The sequence below is a fragment of the Bubalus bubalis genome, chromosome 2 (assembly GCF_019923935.1).
Source record: "Bubalus bubalis isolate 160015118507 breed Murrah chromosome 2, NDDB_SH_1, whole genome shotgun sequence".
Classification (NCBI taxonomy): domain Eukaryota; kingdom Metazoa; phylum Chordata; class Mammalia; order Artiodactyla; family Bovidae; genus Bubalus; species Bubalus bubalis.
The window spans coordinates 20,252,753-20,274,917 of NC_059158.1; the positions used below are offsets into that span (position 1 = coordinate 20,252,753).

General features: G+C 41.9%; 1 protein-coding gene, 1 long non-coding RNA gene and 2 pseudogenes across 2 annotated transcripts in view; 2 read left to right on the plus strand and 2 right to left on the minus strand.

The window, feature by feature from the left end:
* Window positions 1–22,165, minus strand: part of LOC123465485 — a 132,928-nt gene that overhangs the window by 105,033 nt on the left and 5,730 nt on the right. The gene's annotated exons all lie outside the window — the stretch shown is intronic.
* Window positions 30–592, plus strand: LOC102394107 (annotated as a pseudogene).
* On the minus strand, window positions 2,854–3,738 carry LOC102394425 (histone H2B type 1-A). Its single transcript, XM_006051218.4, has one exon. The coding sequence runs from the start codon at window positions 3,734–3,736 to the stop codon at window positions 3,353–3,355; it is 384 nt and encodes a 127-aa protein (XP_006051280.1). The 5' UTR covers window positions 3,737–3,738; the 3' UTR covers window positions 2,854–3,352.
* On the plus strand, window positions 4,016–4,594 carry LOC102394747 (annotated as a pseudogene).

Consider the following 22,165-nt stretch of genomic DNA (forward strand, 5'->3'; position numbering starts at 1 on the left):
GGTATCCAATCAGACGTTGACCTCTTGACATGGCACTTCAGTACATGCCTATAAATACCACTCTTTCCGCCCACAAAGCGTCTTTAATCATTCGGTGTGTGGAGTTGCTCTCTCTATTGCGAGCTGTTCATATTATAAAAGGCTGTTTAAACAATAAAGAGCTGCTAACGCTAAGAAGAACTGATAACACTGAAGAGCTGCTGACACTAGCCATGCCGGAGTTGTCTTCAAAGGGTGCTACTCTCTTCAAGAAAGGGTTCAAAAAAGCTGTTATTAAAACTCAGAAAAAAGAAGGGAAAAAGCGCGGGAGATGCAGAAAAAAAGAGCTATTCAATATACATCTACAAAGTCTTAAATTCACCCGGATACCGGCATCTCATCAAAAGCTATGAGCGTTATGAATTCTTTTGTTACTGATATCTTTGAGCGTATTGCTGGTGAGGCATCGCGCCTGGCACATTATAACAAGCGATCAACCATCACATCCAGAGAGATCCAGACAGCTGTGCGCCTGCTGCTGCCTGGGGAATTGGTTAAGCACGCCGTGTCCGAGGGTACCAAGGCTGTTACCAAGTACACCAGCTCCAAGTAAGCTTGTAAAAATAACCACTTTTCAACAACCCAAAGGCTCTTTTCAGAGCCACGTGACACACTTGAAAAAGCTGGGCTCACTTTACAGTAGCTAGCTAGTAAAGATCTGTGGAATACCCCGGTTCAATTCCTGGTTCCGGAATGTTCTCTGGTGAAAGCGAAGGCTACCCATTCCCGAATTTTTGGCCTTCCCTGGGGGTTCAGATGGTAAAACACTCGGCTTGCAATGGGGAAGGCTTGAGTTCCATTCTCTGAAGGGAATGGATACCTAATTACTTAAGTATTTCCTGGAGAATTCCGTGGACAGAGGAGCCTGGTGGGCTACAGTCCTGGAGTTGCAAAGAGTTGGGACTGAGAGATTTCAGTGAGTACTAGGATTGATAGTTAAGTACTCTCGGTTAAAAACAGGTGTTACTGTGTTACCAGTGTCCTCAAAAGGCCCCAATAAATTCATAAAAGTTTGATGGTATACAACGTAAGTTTCTCAGAATAATAGTCAGGAAGGCTATTTGGGTTTTTGTTTCTATGAATGACTTGAAAAAAAATTTTTTTCTACGAAGGGCCCAAAGCTGTGCAGAGATCTAGAAAGGGAGTGTGATAAAAGGAACAGAACATTAACACATTAAGGGTAGCTTTTTTCCACTGTTGGTGCCTAGGGAAGTTGGGACCCTCTGGGCCAGCCTAACTCGAAAGGTAAGCATGTAGGCTTTTTTGCTCTAATGCCCCACCCTTATATGCTGTTTCAGTGCCTATTACCCCTGGAATGTGGGAATACTGCCATCATCTATATTGTAATCCAACAACCTGGCTACCCAAAATTGACTAGGAAACTGCATGGTTCTGGCAGGCCGACATTGCTAACTCTTCAGGGCAAGTCACGGACAGGTGACTGTGAATTTTGTTGTTTACTTTGTTTTCCAAAAAAGTTTTTAAAATTTGTGTTTCCCTTTTTTTCAGTCTTCAAACATTCACTGATTGTGTGTGTGCATGTGTATATGAAAGAGAGGAGGTCCTTACTCTCATTGTTTCCATTGTAGTTTAGTGAGGCAGACATAAGCACACAAAGTCATTTCAGTTGACTATGAATGAGCGAGATAATTCAGTGCCTAAGGAAGGCTTTGTATTCTCTTTAATTTACTCTATAATACTTCTATCCAGATAGTGTGATGTAAATTTTGTGAGTCAAGGTTAAGCTAAACCTTAAGATCTGTTTGGTAATATGTGAAGTGTAATAGGCTGAACTATGTCCTGTAAAGAAGATATGTCCAAGTCTTAACCTGATACCTAAATGTGAGCTTTGTTTGGAAATAGGGTATAGTTAAGAATTTTGAGATCATCCTGGTAAAATTTAGGGTATCCTTATGAGAGAAGGGAGAGGGGCATCAGAGCTGCAAAGTAGAGGACCATATGAAAACTGAGGCAGGCAGAGGTTGGAGTGGCGCAGCTGCAAGCCAAGGAACACCAAAGATTGTCAGCTGCCACCAGAGGCCAGGTAAGAGACATATAAATAGAACAGACTCTTCTTCGGTGCCTCCACAAAGCAGCAGCCCTACTGACACTGATACTGGGCTTCTTGGCCTTCAAAACAATGAAAATACATTTGTTTTACGTCAATCAGTTTTTGGTAACTTGTAGCTGCCCTAGGAAGCTAATAAGTGGACTTTCCTAATGAGAAATTCATTCCAAAGAGATTAGTTATCATTTGACCCACTACAAATTCTTCAAAATTACACTAGAGGACTAATAGCAGAAGTAATGAGAGAAATTCAGTGGAAAAAAAAAAACCATAAAAACCTGATGATCAAGATGCGTGTCAAGAGCAGATAAACTTGCATGAATTGAGTGGGATACCCCAGTAACTCCAGTATTCTGTGGCTGCAGAACTGGCATTCCCCATGAAGGAATCTTAAAATCATTAGTCTAACAGCTAATGAAAATTCAGTTATCTGATCCCAACTGTATTGTTAGCAGAATTCTGCCATCTGATTTCTATGTCATCTGTCTTAGCTTTTATTGTATTTCCTGTGAAAGTCTAGTTGATCCTATATGAAAGTGACAATGAAAGTCGCTCAGTCGTGTCCTCTTTGCGACCCCATGGACTTACGGTCCTTGGAATTCTCTAGGCCAGGATACTGGAGTGGGTATCCTTTCCCTTCTCTAGGGGATCTTCCTGATCCTATATACATCCTCTTAAATTTCTAAATACAAACAATAAAATATTAATTTTAATATTTTCCAGATGACATCACCAGACCAAGAAACTCAGGAACTTGAAATTTCAGCAGCTGTAGGGCATCTGACCTAATCCAGAATTTTCACACAATGTAGAAAATACAAAGCAGCAAAATAGCCTTAATGCTCCCATATCAGACGTGGCTACTATTTTAATCTTTCCAGTTTTCAGGTCCCTTTCACTAACACCCGATTTAAAATAAACTTGAAATAGACATGAGAGGTCAAGCCATGTTCCTCATGGCACTCAACCATAAAACCTCCCAGAAAACACATTTTGAGAGCTCTCTTCTTTGAATGTCTTGAGATCTGAGACTTCACTACTAGTCACATGTGACTAGCAAATTACCTGCTTAACCATATTACAGATGGGGAGTGAAATAAAACATGTTAATCGTTTTTCACTCTAGTGATAAGAGCCTGCCCTCATACATTAACCAGCCAAACAAAAAGCCTACAGCCCTTTAGAAACTTAAGTGGCTCTTAAAAGAGCCTTTGGGTTTACAAAGGTCGTCTGATGGCCGAAACTTTACTTTGAGCTGGTGTACTTGGTGACAGCCTTGGTACCCTCAGACACCGCGTGTTTGGCCAGCTCCCCAGGCAGCAGCAGGCGTACAGCCGTTTGGATTTCCCTGGACGTGATAGTGGAGCGCTTGTTATAATGAGCCAGGCGCGACGCCTCGCCTGCGACGCGCTCGAAAATGTCACTGACAAACGAATTCATGATGCTCATGGCCTTTGAAGAGATGCCCGTATCTGGGTGAACTTGCTTCAGCACCTTGTATATGTAAATTGAATAGCTCTCTTTCCGACATCTCTTCCGCTTTTTCCCTTCCTTTTTCTGGGTTTTAGTTACAGCTTTCTTGAAGCCTTTTTTAGAAATGGTAGTGCCCTTTGTAGTCAGCTCTGGCATGGTAGACGCACAACTCCTAGATGGCAAAAGACTGGCACTGACTCAACGCAACTGTGGTATTTATAGGTACGGCACTCAGATGCCCTGTTGGGCAGCTCACATCTGATTGGATAATGGGTGTATGTATGTAAATGAAGTGATTCCAGTAACGTATTCTGACGTGTACGAGAGTATCAGCCAATCAGATAGCGAATCACAACCTACCTGAGACTATAAACAGACCCCCGCACCTGCCCTAACGGTAACATTTTCCGTTATAACCGGTCTGCATCTTTAGTTATGTCTGGTCGTGGAAAGCAGGGTGGTAAAGTATGTGCTAAGGCCAAAACCCGGTCATCCAGAGCGGGCCTGCAGTTCCTGTGGGCCGAGTCCACTGCCTGCTCCGAAAGGGCAACTACGCAGAACGTGTTGGGGCTGGTGCACCCGTGTACGTGGGCGGTGCTGGAGTAACTGATGGCCAAGATCCTGGAGCTGGCGGGCAATGTGGCCAGAGACAAGAAGAAGACACGCATCATCCCGCATCACCTGCAATTAGCTATCCGTAATGAAGAGGAGCTCAACAAGTTGCTGGGCGGTGTGACCATCGCGCAGGGCGGTGTCCTGCCCAACATTCAGGCTGTGCTGCTGCCCAAGAAGACAGAGTCACCACCACAAGGTCCAGTGCAAGTAACACCTCCCAAGTTGTAAAGCTAAGCCAACGACCTGAACGGTCTGAAGAGAGTTGGAAAAGTACCAAACTGAAACCAAGGGCTCTTTTCAGAGCCACTTAAAATTTCTGAGAAAGAGCTTAGGTTTATAAAAAAAAAAAAAAAAAAAATCAAAGCAAGTAACTGATTGACTAGCAATAAAGAACTGGCCCACAAAGCTTGTGATCTTGAGTAAATATTTTTATACTTTGGGAATAGAGGAGGCTCCTGGTGGGCGGGGAGTGGGGGAGGTCGTGGGGGGAGGTGTTGGGGGAGTTAGGGGAGTGGGCGGGTTAGAGATTCCATTCTCCTTGGGGAAAAGAGCAAGTTTTAGCTTAACCCTTTATGTTTGGAGAGAATGTCAGCCAAGCAACTAGCAAACCAACATGGATCACGGCAGCTTTTTCTCTCAAATGCCTTTTAGTAAGGGATTTCCAAGAGTTCTAGGATGATTCTATATCCTGAAAGCTGTGGACATGTCAAGCCAAAAAACGAGACGTAACTATTTGACAGGTAATTTTACGTGAAAAACAGTAAATAGGTTGATTTCTTAAAGTATGGGATACGATTTTTTATTTTGACATGCCATTTTGATGGTAAAATACTAATACCGATTTTACACTTGGTAAGTAATATGACAAAACAGCTTTCTACCACCAATTATTCAGAAACAGTAGGCACTGAATTCAACAGATTTAACCACTGAAAGTGAAGCAAAATATTTTGTTGATCTGTAGCACTGCATATTAGTAAACACCCACAGAGACAACTGACAAACAGGAAAGCAGCCAAATTCAAAATTCTTGTATGAAAATGAAAGCATCTGTCAAGTTAATATTTGAAACCTAAAAGTTGAGAGTTATGTTTTATTTGGTGGGACTTTTTAGGACTTCACGCCCTGGAGACAGCATCTCAAGTAACCCTGAGAGAACTGCTCCAGGAGAGGAGGGGAGGAGTCAGGTTTTACAGAAGTTTTGCAACAAAGGGCATGTAATCTGAACATTAAAAATTATTAAAGGAAACCAGATATCTCAAGGAAGTTAGCCCTTTTCTATACATGGGAAGTTGCAATGGTCTGGGCTCAATGAAATCATTCCTTTGATATATACCTCAGCTTTCTGGGGCCAGTATCCCATTCTCAGGGCTCACTGTAGGGTGTGGCTGCACTATGATGGCTGTTAGATGGCAGGTATTCTTTCCCTCCTGAGTCCTCCTGCTGCTGCTGCTGAGTTGCTTCAGTCGTGTCTGACTCTGTGTGACCCCATAGACGGCAGCCCACCAGGCTCCCCCATCCCTGGGATTCTCCAGGCAAGAACACTGGAGTGGGTTGCCATTGCCTTCTCCAATGCATGAAAGTGAAAAGTGAAAGTGAAGTCGCTCAGTGGTGTCCGACCCTCAGCGACCCCATGGACTGCAGCCTTCCAGGCTCCTCCATCCATGGGATTTTCCAGGCAAGAGTACTGGAGTGGGGTGCCATTGCCTTCTCCTGAGTCCTCCTAGGGCTCATCAACTGTCTGTGGAGACTGCAATTGCTGATGACTGTGATATCCTTTGTTCTCTGATATGGCAGGAAAAATTTCATCTCTTATATAAAAAGTTTTCAGGGAGGTAGGGTCAAGAGAGAGGGGATATATGTATACTTACAGCTGATTCACATTTTGTACAGCATAACACAACATTGTAAAGTAGTTATCCTCCAATTAAAAAATTAAGAAATGATCTTTAAAAATTTCCAAACACAACACAAAACAAACATCTACATTTTTATAACTTGAAAATTCCAAAATTAAAAAGGTTTTGAACATTATTTTTGTCTATAAAAGTAGACCCAAACCTATACATAGAATTAGTGTTTAAAAATTCTAATATAGTTTTTAAAAACCTATGTTAACATATTAAAAAATATTGATGAAATGTAAGAGTTTATGAAAAATTATAAATTGCTTAAATTAAACCTAGAAAGCAGTGAGGACTAAGATAAATGGGGAAAACAAGTCATCAATGAGCTACCATCCTCAAAGATTAGGCTTCCAAGAGTGTGTTCTTCTACATTTAAGGAAAAGATAAATCTATGGCTAATAAAATGGTTCTAAATTGTGAAAAAAAGTTTCATTTTATATTTTTGAAGAAATATGATAAAATTTATGAAAGCATGCTACTAAATGCAGTGCAATATAAATTTTAAATAATCCATAAATCTCCATTAAATATGAATAACTAACTTTGGCAACACATTAACAAGATTACCAAACAAGAATGTAAGTCTGTTTTCAACGCTGAATAAAACCAAACAAAGGGAAAATAAAGTCTTATGTTAAACTCAGGAGGCACTTAACATTTGCTAGTATGTTTAACTGAATAGTTTTTGTTTCTTAGTGGACAACTAGTGATTACTGTTAGCAGACTTTTTCTTATCACTATATTTTAATATTATTCTGGACTATGTTAGACAAATCATTAAAGAGATATTAAGAGAATTCTGCTGTGTAGCAAAAGAAGGAAAATAAAATTAGGTGTCATCTTTCAGAGAAGGAGCTGTGGTCAAGTTTCAAAAAAATACCATTTCATAGGTCATTTATATTCAGTGTAATGTTACCTATAACTACTTCAAAATGCTGGTGTTAATCTCAGTTTGTGCAAACTGTTTTTTAATGAGTAAAATGAAATCAGGCTTCTTCGGTAAGTGATAGCTGTTTTTCATTTATAATTTCAGAAAGCCACACACAGCAAATACTTAGGAAAAGAATTCATACTCCACCAGAATTGGACGGTGGAAAAATTGGAGAGAATGGGGGGTTAAAGATAAAAGAATCAGGTGAAACAAGGAAAAATGAGGCTTGATGCTAAAGCCTGAAGTGGAAATAAGTACCTCTACTTAAGTGGGTAAATGAGGAGCTGAGGGGTTAAGTGAGCAATCATGCTCTAAAGCAGTCTACCACACAAAATAGGGGAAACTGCCCTGTTGCTGTGAGTAATGTCACACAGCATCTAAGCTGGGAACAACAGCATTGATAGAATTCAAACACACAAATTTACATCCAATGCAGTAGAAAGGGAAAGTGAAAATCAGTCAAGTCCTGACTCTCTGCGACCCCATGGACTGTGTCCATGGAATTCTCCAGGCCAGAATACTGGAGTGGGTAGCCTTTCCCTTCTCCAGGGGATCTTCCCAACCCAGGGATCGAACCCAGGTCTCCCCCATTACAGGCAGATTCTTTACCAGCTAAGCCACGAGGGAAGCAATGGAGCAGAGTGGGTTTCTTCTTTAAACTACAATTCACATTAAAAAATACATTTATGTGAGCAAAATTACTCTCAGAAATACACATGCACACTAATAACTTTAAAAGGTTTTCAGAAATAATATGCCATTGCTGGAAGTGTTACAGGGAAGAGCCAATTGGCACTCCAGTTGGATCTGCTTCTTTCACTTTGTTTAACCTTTGATGAATTTTTGCTTCCCATTGCTTTTGTTCACTAAAAGGATACTGTTTATATGTAATGGCCTGCCTCAGGGAACCCTGTCCCTGGGCCTGAATTTTAAACCAAAGTGCCTTGTTCAGGACCCCGTACACCTGTGGATGTTTACAGGAAGGAAGAACTTATCACATTTGCTGTGCCAAACTGTAAGCTGTCACTTGACTTTGCCAGACAAGTGTGCTTGCAAATGAAACACATAACTCAAATAGATTAAAGAAAAGAGGGGAGACATTAAACATATTCTAATTAGGAACCCTGAGAACAGAAAGAAAAGCTACTGAGATTGAGCCCTTAGAGAGAGTGGAATCTGAGATATAGAGACACAACAAAAACCCTGTCCAGCATGTCAGTGAATTGTTTTTTTATCATTAATCTTGGCCCTTCATCCCAGCAATCTTTAGTGAAATGAAATGGCCCTGTTTTTTAATCATGGTGTATCACTGAGATAAATACAGAATATGGGAGGCAGAGGAGAAGGATGAAATTTAGCAAAGAAATGGAATTTTTCTTTCTTCTAATGGTATTGATGTAGATTAGATGGGCTCCAGGTTAGCCATCTACAATTGGCCTCCTGTTTCCATTTCATGTGGCATGAAGATGTGGGCTTCAGGCTGGATGCCTACAACTGTTAGCATTTCCTGAGACAAGAGATAGGTGGGCTCCAGTTAAGGTATTTACAATCAGCCTCCTGTTTGCCCTCTGAAATGGAAGTAACAACAGAAACAGGGTAAACAGCCAGTGTTTGTGTCTTGTAAACACCTTAAGGTAATAGTCATGGTAAGGACAAAGAGGGGAAAACGCTGTTTGAGTAAAGGATTAAGGGATCCTTGTCCCCCTCTCTTTGGGGACAAGGGAGACACTATACATGCACAGAAAGGCTCCTTTTGGGTCACAAGTCAAGGGATAATGCCAGGCCATAATGAGTCTTGCTCCTCCCAGAAACCTTCACTTTGAGATCCATCTTGGCTGAGGGGTGAGTGAACCCCAGAGGAGTGTCCCAGGGTAGGTCAGGTGTGAAAAAAGAAACCAGATAATTGGCTAAAGGCAGACAAAGACCTGGAAGAACTGTCCTACATAAGTGACTTAACCGCCTCTTTACTGTGCTCCTCCTCACTAGGGAGGACGTCCACACTCTTTCTTTCCAGGGGTGCATCTCTGCCTTGCTTCTGTCTTAACTAAACAAATGATTTCTCTATGTGCTCTCCCACTTGTTGTTGTGCTATGTCTCTAATAATAAACTTTGTACCTGCATTTACAGTTTCTGCCTCTGGGATAAATGTGTTTTTCACTGGGAGCAAAGATCTAGAGGAAAATAGCTTCTAGCCTTTAGCCCTTGCTGGTCTGGTGGCTAGGATTCCTGGTTCTTACCCAGGATACCCAGGTTCAATTCCTGGGCAGAGAATTAAGATCTTGTTTCATGCCACCATTCACTGCTGCCTTGCTGAGATCAATATAAGGCAATTTAAAGACAAATTTAACACCAAACAAGGGGTGTGGCTGGCCCTTTGAGAGTATTTGTGGATCATTAGAACATTCTGATGGAGAAGGAAATGGCAGCCCATTCCAATACTCTTGCCTGGTAAATCCCATGGACAGAGGAGCCTGGTAGGCTGCAGTCCATGGGGTCACTAAGGGTCGGACACGACTGAGTGACTTCACTTTCACTTTTCACTTTCATGCATTGGAGAAGGAAATGGCAACCCACTCCAGTGTTCTTGTCGGAGAAGGCAATGGCAACCCACTCCAGTGTTCTTGCCTGGAGAATCCCAGGGACGGGGGAGCCTGGTGGGCTGCCGTCTATGGGGTCGCACAGAGTTGGACATGACTGAAGTGACTTAGCAGCAGCAGCAGAACATTCTGATGAGATCATCCTTTGGGGATGGTGATCCATTTTGTGGAGTAATGTTTCCACTCCTTACCTCTACTGCCAGAATCCATATAAAGGCAGTGAATTAGGTCAGTCTATCACTCATGGTTCCTTTTCTTACGTCATGAGTCATTTGAAATCTTGAGATTTATCAGACCTGGATTACATTAACTAAGTTTGGCTTCAAGCTCTTTCTACCTAGTAGGAATAAAAGTGATACTGTCTTGTCTTTTCCATCTTGAATTTCACTTTCCTATATGGTGCAACTAAACCCATCAGAACCAATAATATATGACCATTATATATATAATTGTATATATATTATACATACTAATGGCAAATAGCATGCTGCTGGAAATAAGAGCTAGCCTGCTGCATTCACTGAAATAAAACAATGGTATTAGATCACTGACAGTTTACCACTTTAAAAAATCTGGCTGCAAAATTTGGGATTCCGCAAATGAATTGTCTCTCACCTTGTTACCACAGAGAAATGTTAAGTCCTACATAAGTCGTTTCATTCCTAACACCTTTCTTCTCATTCTCCTTTATCCCAACCATTCAGGCTCTGTTTGGATTCTAATTGGTACCTGTGTTCTTTCTGAGTAATCCAGGGTCTCAGAAACTCTACTCTCAAGGACCCCAGTAGGGTCTAAATCCAGTAACAAGTGTTCTTATAAGAGACAGAAGAAAAGGTACATAGAAGAGAATATTTCATGAAAGATAAAGGTAGAAATCGAAGAGATACAGCCACAAAACAAGGAACACAACAGACTCCTGGAAGCCACCAGAAGCTAGAAGGGAAGCAGGGGACAAACTTTCCCTCAGAGCATCCAGAAAGAACCAATTCTGCCAGCACTTGGACTGGCGCTTGGCAGATTTTGGACTTTGTTCTGCCAATATTATATGGGAACAAATTTCTGTTGTTTTAAATTACCCAGTTTGTGAAAATTTGTTAACAGCTACAAATATGTAGAGAACTTCCAAAATTCAACAGTTAAAAATATCAAACAATCTAATTAGAAAATGGACAAAAATCATAAGGGACATCTCACCGAAAAAGATACACAGATAGCAAATAAGCACATGAAAAGTTTTTCAATATCATATGTCACTAAGTGTTAAGTGTTAGTTGCTCAGCTGTGTCTGACTTTGCCACCCCATGAACTGCAGCCCACCAGGCTCCTCTGTCCATGGAATTCTCCAGGCAAGAATACTGAAGTGGGTTGCCAAGCCCTCCCCCAGGGGATCTTCCTGACCCAGGGATAGAACCCAGGTCTCCCGTCCTGCAGGCAGGTTCTTTACCGTCTGAACCACCAGGGAAGGGAATTGTAAATTAAAACTACAATGAGATGTCACTATTATCTCACATCTTTTAGAATGACCAAAATGCAAAACACTGACAACACCAAACGCTAGGTGGGAGATGGAGCAACAGGAAAACACATTTATTGGTGTTTGTAATGAAAAATGGTACAGCCACTTTGGAAGACACAATTTCCTTTTTTTTCCTTTTAATTTTAACTGAAGGATAATTGCTTTACAATGTTGTGTTGGTTTCTGCCATACAACAATGTGAATCGGCCATTAAATATACATAGGTCCCCTCCCTCTTGGACCTCCTTCCCACCTCCCACTCCATTCCACCCTCTATGTTGTCACAGAGCACCTGGTTGAGTTCCCTGTGTTATACAGCAACTTCCCACTAGCTATCTATTTTACATATGGTAATGTGCAGGTTTTAATCCTACTCTCTCAATTCGAACCACCCTCTCTTTCCCTCTCTGTGTTCACAAGTCTGTTCTTTATGTCTACAGAAGACACAGCTTCTTACAATAGTAAACACTGACTATTTGATCCGGCAACTATACTCCTAGGTATTTATCCAAATGAATTTATATATACATTCATTCACACACACAAAATATTTATAGCAGCTTTACTCACAATTGTCAAAAATTGGAAACTAAGATTTTATTCAATTAGGTGAATGGATAAATAAACTATGTTATACCCATACAATGGAGTATTACTCAGTGATAAGAAGAAATGAACTATCAAGCTATGAAAAAGCATGGAGGAACCTTAAATGCACACTTCTAAGTGAAAGAAGTCAGTCTAGAAGACAACATACTATATGGGTCCAACTAATGACATCTTGGAAAAGGTAAAACTATAGAGACAGTAAAAAGGTCAATGGTTGTCAGGGTTTAATAGTGGGAGGGGGCAGGGATGAATAGGTGAAGCACACAGGATTTTTAGGGCAGGGAAACCACTCTGTATGATGCTATAAGGTGGATACACAACATTATGCATTTGTCAAAATCCATGGAACTGTACAACACAAAGAGTGAACCCTAATATAAACTATGGACTGTAGTTAATAATATATCAGTAGTTGTTCAGTAATTGTAACAAATGTACCACACTAATGTAGAGGGAGAATAGGTTCATGTGAAGTCTCTGTACTTGCTGCCTAATTTTTCTGCTGTAAACCTAAAATTGCTTTAAAAAATAGTCTACTTTAAAAAGCCAATTCCAAAAGATCACCCACCATAAATTCAGTTTTTGTAACATTCTTGAAATGGCGTAAGAAACAGAATATATTAGTGGCCCAAGAGTTGAGGAAGGGGGTGGCAGAGAAGTGTCTGTGGGTATAAAAAGGCAACAAAAGGGATCCTTGTAGCAATGGAAATAGTCAATATCTTGATTATATCAATGTCAATATCCTGGTTGTGATATTGTACTAAGTTTTGCAAGATGTTACTGAAAGGTTGTTGCTGAGCTGTGAAAGACACTGCGATTCTTGGCCTCCAAAGGAGAAGAATTAAATCTGGGGCCAGTGACGAGGCTTGATTGCTCAGAGCTTTTGTGTAATAAAGCTTTATTAAAGTATAAAAGAGATAGAGAAAGCTTCTGACATAGATATCAGAAAGGGGCAGAAAGAGTATCTCCTTGCTAGTCTTTAGCTGGATGTTATATGGCTACTCAGTTCAGTTCAGTTCAGTCACTCAGTCGTGTCCGACTCTTTGGGACCCCATGAACTGCAGCACGCCAGGCCTCCCTGTCCATCACCAACTCCCGGAGTTCACTCAAACTCAGGTCCATCGAGTCGGTGATGCCATCCAGCCATCTCATCCTCTGTTGTCCCCGTCTCCTCCTGCCCCCAAGCCCTCCCAGCATGAGTCTTTTCCAATGAGTCAACTCTTCGCATGAGGTGGCCAAAGTACTGGAGTTTCAGCTTTAGCATCAGTCCTTCCAAAGAAATCCCAGGACTGATCTCCTTTAGAATGGACTGGTTGGATCTCCTTGCAGTCCAAGGGACTCTCAAGAGTCTTCTCCAACACCACAGTTCAAAAGCATCAATTCTTCAGCGCTCAGCTTTCTTCACAGTCCAACTCTCACATCCATACATGACCACTGGAAAAACCATAGCCTTGACTAGACGGACCTTTGTTGGCAAAATAATGTCTCTGCTTTTGAATATGCTATCTAGGTTGGTCATAACTTTCCTTTCAAGGAGTAAGCGTCTTTTAATTTCATGGCTGCAGTCACCAACTGCAGTGATTTTGGAGCCCCCCAAAATAAAGTCTGCCACTGTTTCCACTGTTTCTCCATCTGCTTGCCATGAAGTGATGGGACCAGATGCCATGATCTTTGTTTTCTGAATGTTGAGCTTTAAGTCAACTTTTTCACTCTCCTCTTTCACTTTCATCAAGAGGCTCTTTAGTTTTTCTTCAGTTTCTGCCATAAAGGTGGTGTCATCTGCATATCTGAGGTTATTGATATTTCTCGTGGCAATCTTGATTCCAGCTTATGCTTCTTCCAGCCTAGTGTTTCTCATGATGTACTCTGCAAAGAAGTTAAATAAGCAGAGTGACAATATACAGCCTTGACATACTCCTTTTCCTATTTGGAACCAGTCTGTTGTTCCATGTCCAGTTCTAACTGTTGCTCCCTGACCTGCATATAGGTTTCTCAAGAGGCAGGTCAGGTGGTCTGGTATTCCCATCTCTTTCAGAATTTTGGGTGAACTTAACTCAGATGACCATTACATCTACTACTGCGGGCAGGAATCCCTTAGAAGAAATGGAGTAGCCATCATGGTCAACAAAAGAGTCCAAAATGCAGTACTTGGATGCAATCTCAAAAATGACAGAATGATCTCTGTTTGTTTCCAAGGCAAACCATTCAATATCACAGTAATCCAAGCCTATGCCCCAACCAGTAATGCTGAAGAAGCTGAAGTTGAACAGTTCTATGAAGACCTCCAAGACTTTTTAGAACTAACACCCCCCAAAAAATGTCCTTTTCATTATAGGGGACTGGAATGCAAAAGTAGGAAGTCAAGAAACACCTGGGGTAACAGGCAAATTTAGGCTTGGAATATGGAATGAAGCAGGGCAAAGGCTAATAGAGTTTTGCCAAGAGAACGCACTGGTCATAGCAAACACCCTCTTCCAACAACACAAGAGAAGACTCTACACATGGACATCACCAGATGGTCAACACTGAAATATAACTACTATAAGTCTGCTAATTGGAGAAAGGAAATGTCTCAAAACTCAGAGACTGGCACTAGGCCCCTCACCCACAACATGCATTTTGAGATAACATTGGCACTAAGTGAGTTGTTCTGGGCCATAAAATGATTGACATGAATCTTGAAGAAAGGCAGGTTTCTAAGCAAATATATTCTCATTAACATAGCTTAAGAGAATATTTGCATGAGTAAAACATACTGGTTTGTCAATTCAGTTCTGAGTCTTAGACAGAACCACCTTAAAGACAGGGTCTAGGGTAAATACATAGTTCATTAATATAGCTTAAGACAAATATTTCCATAAGAAAAATGCATTGGTTAGCTCAAGGTTTGAGAAAAGTTAAGTTCAGGTGGAAGCAGGTGTCGTTATGACAGCACAGAATTTTAAAAGAAACCTCTTTTTAAATTCGTATAGAGAAGGGGAAAAAACCTTAACACTTGTTTGTTTCCTCCTGATGCTTAAGAGAGATAAAAAATGTCTGACACTTGCAGTCTACTTCCTCTGTTTGGAGACCCCTGGCCTTCCTGCCTGTTATCCTCTCAAAAGCTTCAGTGTAAAGTCTGTCTACACCCCCATCTAGAGCAGGGAGGGATGCCTACAGTAGAAAGAGGGCACTAGTTGCTTTTTTTTCCTCTCTTACAGATGGGAGCTAACAATTCCAGCATCACTCCTTTGAACTGTACCCTGAAAAACTGGGATAGATTTGATCCCCAGAGCTTAAAGACATGCCTGATCTTCCTATGTGATACTGCATGGCCACAGTATCCACTGGAGGATGGCGAACAGTAGCTAGACTGGTTCTGTAGAAAACCAGGGAAATGAGTAAAAGTAGCATATGTGTTGCCCTTTTTTTCTTTGCGAGACATGCCAGACTTGTGTCCTAAGGGTATAGATTTGGGTATGAAACCTTCAGCTCCCTCCTGTCCTCCTACTTTGTCCCTGTACCCAGGACTCCAAACTGATCAAACTGAAAGTCAGGAAACCATGCCCCTTTCCGCCTCCTTCCAGGAAGGGTTGCCTTGGTCTTGGTAAAAACCCAAACTGAGATTCAAACTGCCCAGGTAGAGGTCCAAACAACCCCTGTCTCAGTACAACCTCAGACTACCGTGATTTCAATGGAAGTTCAGACAATCGAAGTAAGAGGAGCGCAGACAGCAAAAACTAAGGATGAAATACAGGATGAGATGGAGGACAGGAGACAAAGAGATAAAGAAAAGCAGGTTTCTCCAATCTATCCCTGGGATCATATGTGCAGAGCAGCCTGAGAGGTTGAGGAACAGCCTCTTCATGAAGCACCCACCAGGAGAAATAATCTGTGAGAGTTAATAAGCCCTTTCCTTACCAAGAAATACAAAGAATCAAGGAGGATCTGGGAGATTATTCAGAGGACCCAGAAAAATATATTAGAGCTTTTAAGGGTGTTACTCTGCTTTATGACCTTACTTGGAAGGATGTGATGTATATCCTGGGACAATTGCTAACTTCCGACTCAAAAACTCAAGTTTTGGGGAAAGTGGTTGCCTATGGAGATGAATGGCTTGGTAATGAATCAGTAGGGAAGAGGGAAGACGAGATAGCAGCCCTCCACACTGGGAATCAGGTGGTCCCAACTATAGACCTAGATTGGGACTATAACAGAGCTAAAGGAAGATGGGATCGGGGTCACTTTGTCAGATGTGTTCTTGAAGGACTCAGGCAAGCGCATGCTAAGACTTTAAACTATGCCAAATTGGCAAACATAAAACAGGAAGAGAAGGAAGCTTCTGGTAAATTCCTAGATAAACTGAGGGAAGCCCTTCACAGATTCACTGAGATTGATCCTGAAAGTGAAGAGGGAAGAGTGATGTTAAAAGATAGATTTCTTAGTTGGCTCCAGATATCCACCATAAGCTATTAAAACAGGTGTATGGACCAAATCAGTCTTTAGATAATCTGTTGCAACTGGCTCAGACAGTCTTATGGTAGGGAATGTAAGGAAAAGAAGGAAAGGCAGAGAAAGACAAAGGAACACGGGAAGCCCTTGTAATGGCTGTTAGAACCTTTCTTAAACAGCCTGAGAAAAATGCCCAGAGGGACCCAGGTGTAAAGGGATGGGTTTGCTATTACTGTGGAAAGGAGAGGCACCTCAAGCAAGATTGCCCTCAGGCATCTAAGCCGCTCCTGGCTCCATGTCTGGTCTGCAAGGGACCACACTGGAGGAAAGACTGCCCCCAGAGGCATAGGTTTCAGCGGTCAGAATTTCAAGACCATCAGGACTGAAGGTGCCTGGGGGTCCCCACACAAGCTCCTAGCCTAATTACACCTGAGGAACCCCGGGTATTAATAACTGTGGGAGGCCAATCCGTTGATTTCCTTTTGGACGCTGGGGCAACCAACTCTGTGCTTACTGAAGCCCTTGGCCCACTTTCTCCCTGATCCGCTTCTGTGAAGGGTCTAGGGATTTCATGACAGCTCCCACCTGTTTCGGGCAAAGTTTGTCAGGGGATCTACAAAACTTTAATAGCTCCGAGGCAGTGGTGCTACAATATGGAGATGATATTCTGCTCTGTGCTGAGACAGAGGACGCTTGCTCACAAGCCTCAGAAGATTTCTTAAACTTTCTGGCATGCTGCAGTTATAGGGCATCAAGGGAAAAGGCTCAGCTCTATCAACAATCTGTTAAATATCTGGGCCTAATCATATCAGAAGGGACTAGGGCCATAGGTCCTGAAAATTACACCTATACTAAATTATCCCCTACCTATGACTGTAAGACAATTGAGAGGATTTTTAGGAATCACAGGCTACTGCTGCATTTAGATTCCAGGTTATGGGGAACTTGCCCAGCCTTTATATAAATTTATAAATGAAACTCAGCAGGCCCAAACTGACAAGCTGGTTTGGTCCCCAGAGACTCAAAAGGCTTTTAAGGCTCTTCAGACTGCTCTCCTGCAAGCTCCTTCTTTGAGCTTGCCCACAGGGTCAGAATTTAATTTGTTTGTCGCTGAAAGAAAAGGTATGGCCTTGGGAGTTTTGACACAACCCTGAAAGCCTCACCAGCAGCCTACAGAAGTGTATTCCTAAACTCTAAGGTTAATACTTGGATGACAGACAGTCGGCTTCTTAAATATCAGTCATTGTTGTTAGAAGGACCAATAATTCAGCTTAAAGTTTGTGGAAACTTAAATCCTGCCACTTTCCTTCCTGAGAAGGAAAATGAAACACCTGATCATGATTGTTCCCAATTTCTAACTTTAAACTATGCAGCTCGGGAAGATCTGATGGATACCCCATTAGACAATCCTGACATGGAAATATTTACAGATGGCAGTTCGTTAGTTCGGGACAGGAAGCATAAAGCAGGTTACCCTGTGGTGACGGCTGAACAGGTTTTAGAAGCAAAATCTCTCCCCCAGGGAATGAGTGCTCAGCTAGTGGAGCTTGTGGCTCTTACCTGAGCTCTAGAGTTAAGCAAAGGGCAGCGAGTAAACATCTACACTATAAGTGTGCTTATCTGACTTCACATGCTCAGGCTGCAATATGGAAAGAAAGACAGTTTAAAATGGCAACAGGAGAACCTATTAAGCATTTCAGAGAGACTGAGAGACTTTTAACTGCTTTTAACTGCTATATATTGTCCTAAAGAAGTAGCTGTCTGGCTGTCAAGCCAGAAAAGGGGCACTTTATGAAACCCCATTCACTGCAGATGGCTTTGATCTGGAGAGGACCTGTGGAACAGGAAAAAACACAATATACTGAGGAAGGATTAGAAAGATAGGAGAAAAGACGAGCAAAAGTTACTAATAAAGGATGGTTACAGTCTGAGGATGGACGATTAATAATTCCTGAAAATGCTCAATGGAAAATTCTTAAGGGTTTGCACCAGAGCTTTCATTTAGGTGTTGAGAATACTTATCAGATGGCTTGTCATTTGTTTGAAGGTAAAAATGTAACAAAAACTTTAAAGAAAATTATCAAAAGATGTGAGGTTTGTCAGAAAAATAACCCAAAGTTGGAAAATCTAGCAAAATCTGGGTTCCAACGAAGTAGAAAATATCCTGGAGAGGACTGGGAAATTGATTTTACTCATATGCCAAAAGCAAGTGGATATTCTTGCTTAAAAGTTTGGGTGGATACTTTTACTGAATGGATTCAGACTTTTCCCTGTCATAGTGAACAGGCTAAGGAGGTTACAAGAATTTTAATCTATGAAATTATTCCCAGGTTTGGGCTGCTATGGAGCCTTCAGAGTGACAATGGCTCCGCCTTTAAAGCTGCTATAACTCAAGGGGTGTCAAAAGCTCTAGGAATAGAATATTACTTACACTGTTCCTGGAGACCCCCAAACTCAGGAAAGTTTGAAAAAAAGATAATGACTGTGCAAATTAACTCAAGCGATGCAGGACAACTGGATTAAAATTCTACCCATAGCTTTAATGAGGGCTAGAACTGCCCCCCAAAATGAGGGACTGCCCCCTTTGAATGTATGTATGGAAGGCCTTTCTTACACACAGACATTGTTATAGACCCTGAAGCCTTGGAATTAACTAATTATGTAACTAAGCTCTCAGTTTTTCAACAGGCATTAACAGAACTCCAAGAGGTGACTCCTGACCCAGCCTCTGAGTCAAGCAAGCCTCTATTTAAGCCAAGAACCAAGGTCCTGATAAAAACATTGGGATCTGGGGGCCAATCCCTTGAGCCCCTCTGGGAAGGCCCTTACCAGGTTATTCTTTCTTCTCCCACAGCTGTCAAAGTGCCAGGAATTGATTCGTGGGTACATCACACTTGAGTTAAGAGATGGCACCCTGACCAGAACTAAGTGATGTCATTTTATGTCTTTACTTTCTATGCTCTGACTTTGTACTTTTCAGATGGGCCTGAGAATCTATGTGAGCCTGCTTCTGCTGACTCCAAAAATCCTGAGTCTGCCATTTGATCCTCAAGACAATGCCTTCCTGTCCTGGGCTCACGCCTATGCTGCATTCCACAATCAGTCTAACTGCTGGGTCTGTGGAGCACTCCCCTCTTCATCAGTGGAAGGCTTCCCGTAGTGGGCATTTCCACTTCAAGGAAATGACTTTCTCCAAGTCTGCAAATACCTTCGACAACAACAATCATATGTGATGCCTCTTCTTCATCTGATGACATCTAACAATCCTAAAATGGACTGGTGCAACACTATGGACATAATGTGACTTTTAATTTAGATTATACATTGTCTTGGTTTAATGATTATTTTGCTACACATAAGAAGGTAAATGGGTCTAGATCTGGTGGCTTTTTACCTGATGTTTATCAAATATGGGATGAGGTTATAAAGCTAATTCCTGAAAAGGGACATCTAATATCTAGTACCCCAATATGCTAGGAACAAATAGAGCCGTCCCCAGAAGTTAGCCAACAACTTAATTATAATGATTGGAAACAATTGGGTTTTTGGCCTAGGGAAACATGCAATGTAATCATTCTCGTGTTTTCCAACCCCAGTTCAGGTCTTCCCTTTGCCTGGCCAGGCACTGATCGGGACTGGATATCTCAGTCACACTTCCTTGCTCCAAACGGGACCTACTGGATATGTGGCTCTTACCTATGGGCATGGCTTCCCCCTGGCTGGATAGAGAGATGTACCCTAGTTCTAGCTTTTACTCATGGTTTCATATTTTCAGAGTTTCCAGAGAGCCTGCTAATTTACCACACCTTAGAACTTGCTGGGCAAGGTCTGTATTTCACTGGTATGGTTATTTGACTGCAGTATTAGTTCCCTCTCTGGGAACTACAGATGTTATGCTACAAGTGGATGCTCTGACTAACTTTACTCAACAGGCTTTACAAGATTCTCAAAAAGCTATTTCAACTCTTAATGCTGAACAAATACAAATTAAAAAGATGGTTTTACAAAACAGATTGGCCTTAGATATTCAGACAGCTGCACAAGGAGGAACTTGTGCCATTATTCATACCCAGTGCTGTACGTATATACCTGATATGAGCACTAATGTTACTCACTTTACTAAACACATGAACAAGATGACTCAGGCTATGGATACTCCTGAAGCCTCAACTGCCTCACTTTGGGAGACGTTAACTAGTTCCCTGTAGCGGAAAACTATCCTAATTGCAATAATTCTGATTGTTCTGTTTTTGCTATTTGCTCCCTGCATCTGTAATTGTGTAGCTGGATTTGTTTCTAGTCGCATGAAGGCTTTTAAGTTACAAATGGTTGCTCAAACTCCTGCAACTGCAGCAGCTTCCTCCAACTACTACTTGGGGCCCCTGGATCAGAGACTCTCATTATGAGGGTTAGGAGAACCAATTTAGGGATGACACCCCTTATCAGCTCAGAAGCAGTTATAGAACCAGAATGACGCCTCTTTCCCTAGGCAACCTAATTCTCCTAAAAGAAAACGGGGGAATGAGAGTGTAACAGGCAGGAAGGGCAGGGGTCTCCAGAGGAAATATGCTGCAAGTGTCATTTTTTATGAGATAAAAATGAACATTTTTATCTCTCTCTTAAGCGGCAGGAGGAAACCAACAAGTGTTAAGATTTTCTCCCCTTCTCTATACAAATTTAAAAAGAGGTTTCTTTTAAAATTCTGTGTTGCCGTAACAACACGTGGTTCCACCTGAACTTAACTGTTCTCAAACCTTGAGCTAAGGTTTTTCCATTTTGTTTAATGGAAATATTTGTCTTAATAAGTATTTACCCTAGACTCTGTCTTCAAGGTGGTTCTGTCTAAGACTCAGAACTGACTTGACAAACCAGTATGTTTTACTCATGCAAATGTTCTCTTAAGCTATGTTAATGAGAATATATTTGCTTGGAAACCTGCCCTTCTTCAAGATTCATGTCAGTCATTTTATGGCCCACTCACTTTGTGCCAATGTTATCTCAAAATGCATGTTGTGGGTGAGGGGCCTAGTGCCAGTCTCTGAGTTTTGAGACATTTCCTTTCTCCAATTAGCAGACTGCTAGAAGCTATATCCCATGGACGGAGGAGCCTGGTGGGTTGCAGCCCATGGGGTCGCTAAGCGTCGGACAAGACTGAGTGACTTCACTTTCACTTTTCACTTTCATGCATTGGAGAAGGAAACTGCAACCCACTCCAGTGTTCTTGCCTGGAGAATCTCAGGGACGGGGGAGCTTGGTGGGCTGCCATCTGTGGGGTCGTAGAGTTGGACACAACTGAAGCGACTTAGCAGCAGCAGCAGCAGCAGAAGCTATATAACATCTGGCTAAAGACTAAAAGGGGGCACTCTTTCTGCCCCCTTCTGATGTCTATGTCAGAAGCTTTCTCTATCTCTTTTACACTTTAGTAAAACTTTATTGCACAAAAACTCTGAGTGACAAGCCTTGTCATTGGCCCTGGATTGAATTCCTCTTCTCCAGTGGCCAAGAATCCCAGCGTCTTTCACGGTTCAGCAACAACCTTTCATCCTGGGGGCTTGTCCGGGATTCTTCAGGAGAAGGTAAGGACACTTGGAGCACTAGTTCTTTCTTCTCCTAGAAAACATGTTTTCTGCTGTACTTTACTAACTCTATGATATGCTTGTGTGAATGAATGACACACCTTGAGCAAAGCAAATGAGGATCCTTGATCTGCTGTTTCGAGGTGCCTCATAATGACTGAAGGCAGCCCCCAAAAGGGGAGCCCTCTCAGGGGTTTATACCGACCTGCCAATGCCATGAGACATCAAGCATCCCTGTGAAGGGAGCAGCCAGAAATGGGCAAAACATGTGGACTGAGCTCTCCTTTCTCAGTCAAACTTTCCAGTCTCTTTGACCATTTCATAACTCCCTGGGAATTAGAACTACTAACCTAATCTGTAGGATCACAGACTTTCAAGGGATTTGTGATCTATACTGTTACTG